Source organism: Brassica rapa, chromosome A08 (assembly GCF_000309985.2).
Source record: "Brassica rapa cultivar Chiifu-401-42 chromosome A08, CAAS_Brap_v3.01, whole genome shotgun sequence".
NCBI classification, from domain to species: domain Eukaryota; kingdom Viridiplantae; phylum Streptophyta; class Magnoliopsida; order Brassicales; family Brassicaceae; genus Brassica; species Brassica rapa.
The window spans coordinates 11,200,703-11,210,761 of NC_024802.2; the positions used below are offsets into that span (position 1 = coordinate 11,200,703).

The 10,059-nt window shown below is 35.2% G+C and overlaps 3 protein-coding genes across 5 annotated transcripts; 2 read left to right on the top strand and 1 right to left on the bottom strand.

Moving 5' to 3' along the window:
* Positions 1–2,465: 2,465 nt before the first annotated feature.
* LOC103834069 (protein CHUP1, chloroplastic) lies at positions 2,466–5,985 on the top strand. The gene is made up of 5 exons (XM_009110122.3): positions 2,466–4,013; positions 4,100–4,413; positions 4,497–4,608; positions 5,536–5,673; positions 5,765–5,985. Exons 1-5 carry the CDS (start codon positions 2,823–2,825, stop codon positions 5,894–5,896), a joined length of 1,887 nt encoding a protein of 628 aa, XP_009108370.2. The 5' UTR covers positions 2,466–2,822; the 3' UTR covers positions 5,897–5,985.
* LOC103834070 lies at positions 5,928–8,514 on the bottom strand. 3 transcript variants are annotated; one of them, XM_033277393.1, is made up of 5 exons: positions 7,331–8,514; positions 6,895–6,971; positions 6,699–6,797; positions 6,536–6,619; positions 5,928–6,447 (listed from the first exon to the last, which is right to left on the bottom strand). In XM_033277393.1, exons 2-5 carry the CDS (start codon positions 6,965–6,967, stop codon positions 6,245–6,247), a joined length of 459 nt encoding a protein of 152 aa, XP_033133284.1. In that variant the 5' UTR covers positions 6,968–6,971; positions 7,331–8,514; the 3' UTR covers positions 5,928–6,244. The 3 variants fall into 3 exon arrangements, with proteins under 3 accessions (XP_033133284.1, XP_009108372.1, XP_033133283.1); XM_009110124.3 differs by having other exon boundaries at positions 5,928–6,273; positions 6,359–6,447; positions 6,895–8,514; XM_033277392.1 differs by having other exon boundaries at positions 6,895–8,514.
* A 247-nt stretch (positions 8,515–8,761) lies between these two features.
* On the top strand, positions 8,762–9,967 carry LOC103834071 (pollen-specific protein-like At4g18596). The gene is made up of 2 exons (XM_009110126.3): positions 8,762–9,019; positions 9,482–9,967. Exons 1-2 carry the CDS (start codon positions 8,851–8,853, stop codon positions 9,826–9,828), a joined length of 516 nt encoding a protein of 171 aa, XP_009108374.1. The 5' UTR covers positions 8,762–8,850; the 3' UTR covers positions 9,829–9,967.
* The last annotated feature ends 92 nt before the right edge of the window (positions 9,968–10,059 follow it).

The following is a 10,059-nucleotide window of genomic DNA, read 5'->3' on the forward strand; positions in this document are numbered from 1 at the left end:
TAGAACATTATATTAACCTCATTGCATTGCCGCCATCACTACTTACTTCTCCTCTTCCTCTCCAATAGTCTCATGCAATCAAATTTGTTAAGAGAGCTTAGCTGAGTTAAAAACCATGTTGCTAAGCTCCATCACGAGACTAGTGTGAAAGACAACAGCATATGACTGTTACCTCTTCTTATAAAGTGTTGTGCAAATATAAAGAGGAAGGTCTTGTTTTGGCGAGATTGTTTTGGCGAGACTGTGTACATCAAGAGATGTTGCTGTAGAACAAACGAGAGTGGAGAAGGTTGCCACTATGGAGATATATGGATTCTTTGGAGGAAGAAGGTTAGTGACTAGGAGGTAGTAAGAGGAATGTAGCGTCGGGAGAGACGTGGCGTTAGGTAGGGATTGGAGAAATGAAATGGGATCATTGTTTTTTATGTTTTAAATTCCACCTCTTCAGGTGATATTCTTTACTATTGAATTTAAAGTGTAAATTCATTTTTCTAATAACCCACAATAATCTTAGATATAAGTTATTGATGAAATACATATTTTTCAATAAGAGGAGTTTTGATAGGAATTTTACAAGCCTCCCTAGTTAAATCCAAACTTACAATCCTATATCGAAGGATGACACGAACAAATCAATTGCATTATGTTTTGAAATAAATCCTTAGAGTTTATGTTCCATTTGTCCAAAAAAGAGAGTTCATGTTCCATAAATTTTTATTTTGTAGTTCAAATCCAAAATCTTAGAATAATTTCATTTTACTAACTTTAATTTATTAATAAGAGATAAAAACTTATGTAATGTTTTAATAAAAATTAATAAATTTACATTTTTTGGGTCAAAATTAATAAGCATTTACATTTTAACTATATAAAAAGATTGTTAAAATGACAATTATAACGTCATCTAAATAGAACAACTGAGTCACTTATGACATGTTTATACAGTCATTGACTCTTATCACCGTTTTTCTTTTGGTGTGCTACCACGTAGAATTATGGAAAATCAAATCACGCAAGTGATTTTAAATGTAACTAGATTTCCACCCGCACAACCGTGTGGGAATATATTTTCACATTTATATATATAGATATTTGTTTTACATAATTACTATATATTTTTAATGTTATACTCACATATTTAAATATTTGTATAATTATGCCAAATATAGTAATTTTATAGTTTTCATGCTGTAAATTAAAATCATCACATATATATGTTGCTTATTATATATTTGTCCTATTGAATTTGCGTTTGATTACTAAACTAAATTTTTAATGCATGAAACAACATATATGAAAATAATTTTGTATTTAATTTATTATATTCATGATCCGTAATATAAATCGCTAGATTTTCTTAGTAATTTTTTAATATTTATTAATTTTATATAATAAATTACTGTATATTAAAAAGTTTAAGATAAGATAAATTTTTATACATGTATTATATAGTTTACTAATATTAACCCGTTCAACCAACATATTAAATTTTTAACATAAATATTTTATATTTATGAAAATAAAATATGTTAACTTATCAATTTAAAATAATTTTATCATATTTTGTTCAATATAACGTTTTTATTTTAAAATGATAGAGATTATTATAAAATTGATAAAATACGATATAATTTTATTCTTTTAGTAACATTTCATTACTAATTACAAAATTAGTTGAAAAAATTATATTCAATTTATGACAATTAAGATCTTATTATAATCTTTTTCAAGAGATTTGTTAGAATTTTAAATTTTTTTTAAAAAAATAAAAGATATAAAAGATATTATGATTAAAGTAGTTAACAATATTATATATATTAGCATTAGTGATATACATTTAATAGAAAATTTAAATGATGGTCCAAATAAAAATATCATTCATAAAAAAATCATGATTTTTATTTTATTAAAAAACAAATTTGAAAAAATTAAAATAGAAATAAATATTTATTTCTAACAAAATCTTTAAAAATTATTAGTAAATTTATTTTTGAAATTAATTAATTTCATTTTATTTAAATTTTCGTTTATAAACAAAACTATATTCAATTTTAATTTCTAATTTTATTTTATGATAATTTAAATTAAAACTAACTAATTTTCAAAGGTAAATTTAAAAAGATTCTAAGAAGATTTTAAAAAGATTTTGTTAGAACATTTTAAATATATTCATTTATATTTCAAATAAAAAGATAAAGATATTAAAAGATATAATAATGAACTTATGTAAAATATGATATTTTTTAGGAATGGTCCAAACTAAAAAAATCACACATCAAAAGAAGTCATGACTTCTGTTTTAATATATTAGATAGATGAAATCTTTCTTAAATTGTTTCGTGATTTCATCATTCTGATCTATATATATGCTCCCTTTCTCAGTAATGCCGATGAAAATTGAAAAATGTCATAAGACAAAAAGACATTAAAGAGAGTTCTCCTTTACTTATTTTAAATTTTTGAATCAAAGATGAACAGAAGAACGTTCCTCGTTATACGTGTAACAGTGCTTCAAAAAATAAAGCATAAATTTCAATTTCATCTGCTTACATCTTTCTTCCAACGGTCGAAATAAAGGTTAAAAACCAATTTATTTATCTATTAAAAACATTACAAAACCAAGATAAAAATTTGTTTTTAGTTCAACTCATCTTCTTAATCCAAAGGCCCAAACTTTGAATCATCAGTCATCGTCACTATCAGTGTCTCTCTCTAGAACTGCACGGACAACGACATGCTTTTAATGTCCATGCAAATCCCTCCATTCTTCTCAAGAACATTTTGAAACTCACTTGTCTTTTCTCATCTCATCATCATCATCAATGGTGGCTGGTAAAGTCCGTGTGACCATGGGGTTTCACAAATCTCCTTCAACCAAACCAAAAGACATGGCTACTCCTCTCCCCCTTCCTCTTCCCCCTCCGCCTCCTCACCTTCTTAAACCGTCTTCCGGTTCTGCCGGTAAACCGTCTCCCGTCTCTAATCAGAAACCCGGTTTCGCTCGCTACTTCCCACGCGCTTCCGCTCAAGTCCACAATGCTTCTTCTCGTTCCGACCAAACCGCCGTCATCTCGGAGCTTCGTCGCCAGGTGGAGGAGCTTCGCGAGAGAGAAGCTAAGTTAAAGACGGAGGTTCTCGAGCTCACGCTACTCAGAGAATCCGTCTCCGTCATCCCCTCCCTCGAGTCGCGGATCGCGGAGAGGAACGGCGAAATCGAGCGTTCGAGGAAAGAGACGGCGAGGTTAACGGAGGAGAACGATGGGTTACGGCGTGAAGTCGAAAGGAGCGAGGAGCTGCGGAGAGAGAGCGAGAGGAGAGAGAAGGAGATGGAGGCGGAGCTTCGGAAACTTGTTTCGTCGAGTGACGACCACGCGCTCTCCGTCTCTCAGAGGTTTCAGGGTTTAACGGATGCGTCGGCGAGATCCAGCCTGATCCGGAGTTTGAAACGGGTCGAGTCCATGAGGAACTTACCCGACCCGGTTCCGAACCTAGACAGCAACAAAACCGGTTCGTCCGGTGAGATTTACCGGAAAGAAGAGGTAGAGAGTCATTCTATAACTAACTCGGATGAACTCACCGAGTCAACCGTTAGATCTAGAGTTCCTAGAGTCCCTAAACCACCGCCTAAACGGTCTTTTTCATCCAACGGCTCACACGATGCCACGGAGGAGATCCCAGATCCGCCCCCGCAGAGAACGAGTCCACCACCTCCTCCTCCGCCTCCCCCACCACTTTTTCGACCACCACCACCTCCTCCTCCGTCCGTTTCCAAAGCCCCACCTCCGCCTCCACCACCGCCCCCGCCGAAGAGTTTAAACATAGCGTCGGCGAAAGTAAGAAGAGTACCGGAAGTTGTCGAGTTCTACCACTCGTTGATGCGAAGAGACTCCATAAGCTCGAGAAGAGATTCCACCGGCGGAGGAGGCAACGCCGCCGCAGAGGCAGTACTCGCTAGCTCCAACGCTAGAGACATGATCGGAGAAATCGAAAACCGTTCGGTTTATCTATTAGCGGTACGATTCTCTTCACCCGGTCAGCTCAATAGCTTCGGTTTAATTAAATAACCGGTTTTTAATTAACTTTGAACCGAACATCGCAGATAAAAACCGACGTGGAAACGCAAGGAGAGTTCATAAGGTTCCTGATCAAGGAAGTCGAAAACGCAGCGTTTTCAGATATAGAAGACGTGGTGCCTTTCGTGAAATGGCTCGACGACGAACTCTCTTACCTGGTCGACGAGAGGGCAGTGTTGAAGCACTTCGAGTGGCCGGAGCAAAAAGCAGACGCGTTGCGTGAAGCAGCGTTTTGTTACTTCGATCTGAAGAAACTCATATCGGAAGCTTCTCGTTTCCGGGAAGACCCTCGTCAACCTTCAGGCTCTGCTCTCAAGAAAATGCAAGCTTTGTTCGAAAAGTAAGATAAAAATCCAATCTTTTTTTTATTTTATGTATTCAAATGCAGGAGAAGTAATCAGATATCTTTGTGGGGGTTTGAAGGTTAGAGCATGGTGTTTATACTCTGTCGAGGATGAAGGAATCAGCTGCCACAAAGTTCAAGACTTTCCAGATTCCGGTTGATTGGATGCTCGAAACCGGCATTACTAGTCAGGTCAGCAAATATTAAGATACTTCTTCTACATTTCCTGTTGGATTATTTAAATTAACAAAACAAAATCTTGGTTACACAAATCGATAGTATATCATTAGGCCTGCAGTTTCGGTTTATTCGGTTCCATACTTGGGTTTATACGTCCAAAAATCTCACCAAATTATAAAAAAAAAATATCAGTTTGGTTCTAGGTTATTTTGGTTTTGAAAAATTCTACCGAATTTAACAGTTTTTGGTTTTGGTTAGATTTGGTTAATTCGGTTTTTGTTTGTTTTTTGGTTTGAAATTTGTTTACTTTTTTTTTTTTAATCAAACTGATAACCAATTTCTTTAAAGCTTTGCCGAACTGAACCGAACTCTGGTCATTATTTTACTTGCCGTCTCTAGTTATTTATTGCAATTTGACTGGAGTAGTGATGAATAAAGAAGAACAACAATTCTTATGGTCCCCATTTAAAAGTCAATTGTTGCTGGCACTGGCACTGGCACAAAATAATCTAAGATTGGTTTGAAACTGTCTTGACTCTATTATTGTGTGTTTTACATTGTAAAACCATTATGTGCTAGATGACAAATGCAGATAGATACAAATCTTGAACAAAGTAAACTTGAATTTAGTGGTTACTTTAATGTATCTGGAGTTTTCCTATGTGCACGCCTGTGAGTTTCAATATTTTCTTCTTGTCTGCTTCCTTTGTTTGTTCCTTGGGATTCATCAGTTTTGATATACAAATAATAAATGCACACAAGAAAAAACACTATGAATATCATTGTAATGGTATCAGATTCTTTTTTGAGTCTTAATGTTACGTGTAGTGTATTCAAATTGAATACTATCTTAGTTATGCAAATAGGAACTTACATAATGGTAAGATATGGAAGTTTGTATTTAAGTATTAACTATATAGCTGTGTGTGTGATTTTCAGATTAAATTGGCATCTGTGAAACTAGCAATGAAATATATGAAGAGAGTGTCGGCAGAGCTTGAAGCCATTGGAGGCGGTGGCCCTGAAGAGGAAGAGCTTATCGTTCAAGGTGTTAGATTCGCATTCCGTGTTCATCAGGTAAAGCAAAAGACTTCGATCATCTTCTGTTACAAACTTAAGACATTTGTTTGTCTAAACTCTTTACAACTCTGTTATTGTTTTTGTTCAGTTCGCAGGGGGTTTTGATGCAGAGACAATGAGGGCCTTTCAAGAGCTAAGAGATAAAGCGAGATCGTGTCATATTCAATGTCAAAGCCAAACACATCAACATAAGCTTATTTTTCGATCTACCCATTGTTGAAGCAATCTTAGCTTCATATATCAACATAAGCTTATTTGTCTGTTAATTTTTCTATTAAATTCGTTTTTTTTTTGTTTTGTTCTAAGACAGATAAATCATGTGAATATATGAAACTCTTCTTGCTAAAAACAAAGGATCATTGTTTAATCCAAAACCATCTTATCAATAGGTGCTAATGATAAAAGAAAGCTTCACAAACATGTCAAGAGACAGGAATAAACTAAGTCCATTGTCCTAACATTCCCCCCTCCCTCCCTGCCTCCCCCTATTTCAATTGCAACCTCCTAATTACAAGGTTTAATTTACACCACCACCCAAGCATCACTATCTGATCCTCCGGATTCAGACTCATGAAATGCATCTTTTGAGAGTTCCATCTGATAAAAAGAAGACACGTATTGTGAGAAGAGAAACTATATAATCAAAGACATGCCAAAAGTTATGAGAAATTAGACTACACACTATCTGAATTGCTCCTGCTCTCTCTGTTTTAGAATTGGGCGAAACTTCAACATTATCCACAACCACGTATTCTTCATCACTCAGCGAACCTGGTGTTCAGATATCATCAAAGACATTACAAATCCATAAACTAAAGATGACGAAGAACGAGATAGAAAGAAGAAAAAAAACAGCTACCAGTTCCACATAACATTGCATTGCTCTCATTGCCTTTCTCCAAAGAGGAGGTTTCAACATCCCCCTCATCAGACTTTAATCCAACTGTAAGAAAGCTATATGATAAGAGCGTATGAACATGTTTTAAGGTCATAATCATAAGAGTTGCGTTAGTAGGTAGTACCCTTGTTAGATAAATATCCAATGTAATCGTCATAAAGTGAATAGCTGTCGTAAACGGGTATTTTCCTACGAGGTCGGATCAAATATGGTAAAGGAATCCCTGCAAGGGATCAATCAAGACGCACAATCTGGATCAAAAACTCGGAAGAACCAAAACACGATTACATAATTGTAGAAGTGGCGACAAGTGAGCTTACTATTGACTTTACTCGTCCGAGATTCTATGGAGTGGAATGAAGTCGAAGAAGAAACTGGTTCGAATGTTGCCATGTACCTGAGGAGCAATCGAGAAAGGCACAGTTGTTAGATTCTTCACAAGCAATTGCAAGAACGTTTATCATCCCTTATAACTAAGAAACCCTAAGAAAAAGTTCAATCAACACTAACAAGAGATTGTTGGAGAACTTTGCAGGAAACTTTCTCCGCAAGCAAACAATGGAAACCCTAGCTTCCGTTATTATACCCTAACAGCAAGTAAAGAGAATAGTATAACCGAAAAGATAAATCCCCAAAATAATCATATGATTACCACAAAGATTAGGGAAGTCCAGTGAAAGATTAGCACCGACGAAAACTACGGTAGCCTATATCTTACATCATAATTTTCAAAAAAGAACAAGAAAAAATCCATACAAAAGCACAACACAACGAAGCCCACGGCCCAATCCAAGTGTTCGAACGACGTCGTTTGAGAACTGGGCCAGGGTCGGTTGAACCGGGTGTATTAAGCCGAATCAAAGGACAAAACTGAGATTCGCATGGAGGTAGAGAGCAGCAAGGCTGTGATTGAGTTGCATGTGGAGGAGGCAGAGACCAATTCTTCTTCACAGGAAATGCAGAAGAATAGTTATTGAGGATAACATAGTCCCTCATGAACCAGGGAAAGCTGAAGAATGCTTTGCTTGGAAGAAGAGAAGCGGAAACTCTGCTGAACGAGTTCAGTGCTCTTCCATCTTTGTCCAGCCTATGAAATGGATGCAAACTAGTGAGAGATAATCTTTAAAAACATGTTTTTTTTATCTCAACAAGAATCTTTATAATTGATCTTAACATGCTGTTTGAATTTTTGCAGTTCATGATGGGTTTGTTGAAGAGAAGCTTCTTTGTTTGGGATGTAACGCCCGGTTAGGTTATTTCAACTGGATGGGATGTAACGCTCGGTTAGGTTATCGCCTAAAGTCCAAAGTGGATAATATCATATTAATTAGAGTTGAACATCTTTTTATATATTACATTTTATTTTGTCTAATTTCCAATGTGAGACTTTGTTTGATATTTCATATTCTCTCCTTCAAACTAAGGACCACACTCATCTCGTTTGTTTCTTTCCTTTGAGAATATGTCTCCCACAACATCTCAGTCCTTTGAGAATGTCATCACAGGTTCCATGATCATCTTAACTGAGTAATCAAGAACACAAGAACTTTATAAAACGGTTTTTTTTGTTTTATTATCTTTCTTTGCTTTTTTAACTTTCTTAATATATCCTCTTACATTATATATGATCTCTTTATATAAGCAATAGAAATCCTAACTTATCCTATTACATATTAATCTAAGAACCTTATCTTTATCCTAAAATTTTTAGTATTAGTTATCTAAGTTTCCTTTATGAATAACTTGTCTACTAAGTAACCACTTGAAGCTTATCCAACAATGCAGCTGTGGAGCGTGGGTTAATCCGACTTTCCAGCTCCATAAAAAGCCGATTACACTATACTGAACATGACATTCTCTCATTTGTTAGTTTTTTAGTTATAAATTTAATAAAAGTTCATTATAGCTTAATAATTTAAAGTATTTTAAATCCTAACATAGTGAACATATTATCATTTTTGTTTATTTCTAATTTTAGGAGAAGAACCAAGGGGAGAAAAGACCGGAAGTCCAGTCCAAAGAAAGACTATAATTAAAAAGAATTAAAGGCTATAATTAAAAAGAATTAACAAACTCACTTTTATTAAAGAAAAAAAATAGTTAATTTACCAAATAAATGGTTTTTTACAAATTTAGCTAAAAATAACAAATGAGTTTTTAATTGTATAAAACCAAACTTTGTGGCGCTTGTGAATAAGTTGTCCTCTTCTCTAATCTCAACAAAGAAAACGTTTCAAAAGGAGAAGAAAGACAAATCTTGTAACATATTCAATCAAATGGCGACCAAGGCCATCTTCTTCTTTGTCTCCGCCTTGTGCCTGTCGTCTCTAGCCGGCAAGGCTATGGCCGACGCCGATGATTTTGACAGTTTCAAAATTCAGGGATCGGTTTACTGTGACACATGCCGTGTCCAGTTCGTTACCCGTCTCAGCAAATTCCTTGAAGGTATGCACATTACACATGCTTATAGTATTAGTCGAAAATCTAAAAAGTAATAACAATAGCCAAATTCCTTGAAGGTATGCATTACACATGCTTATTCTATATTTATAGTAAAAAATAGATGAATGTCATCGTAGATGCATGAGTAAATTTTATTTTTATTTTAAGGAAAAACTAGTAAAATATATTAGATTTAGTTTAAAGGTTGCTTTGGGGCAATGTATAAACTCGTTAGTCATGGATATAATTTTCTGCTGAAAAAATTGATGTTTCTAAGCCGAAGATTTCATTACAAATTTGAGGCTCAAAAAAGTGTTGATAATGTCTTCTTGAAGATTAGCTGGACTTCAGTGTAGATACTCTTTGTTAATAATAAAACTATTAATAATTAGTAACAAGAATATGTGTCCTTTTCTTCCTATTCCAATTGTAATTTTTCTTTCGTTTTTGATTTGGTGGGTGAAGGAGCAAAAGTGAAGCTAGAGTGCAGGAGCAGAACAAACGGAACCGTGGCGTTGACAAAGGAAGCCGTGACTGACAAATCAGGCAGCTACACGATGGAAGTGACCGGTGACCACGAGGAGGAAGTCTGCGAGCTCGTTCTCCTCCAATCACCTGACAGTGCTTGCAGTGACGTCAGCCAAGATGCTTACTTACGTAACGCCGCTAAGGTTAGCCTGACGGCAAATGACGGTATCGTCTCTCATGAGACACGTATCGTTAACCCTCTCGGTTTCATGGTTAAGACGCCGTCAGCTGAATGTCCCGCCGCTTTTAAGGAGCTCGGGATCGTTCCTGACGTCACCTTCTAAATATGATGACAACCTCTATCTCATAAACGGTTATTTAACTGTCATCATCTATTGTTTGTTTTCTTATATATAAAAGTGTAATTTGATAAAATACAAAAAACGGGGTAATTCAAATAATTTATTATAATTTTTTCGAGCAGATTAAATCAATGTCATTATATACAGAAATGATGCAGATCTTGTCTCTTTTAGAATTCATGTAGATTTGCTCATTCCAGGGCCGGAAGAATG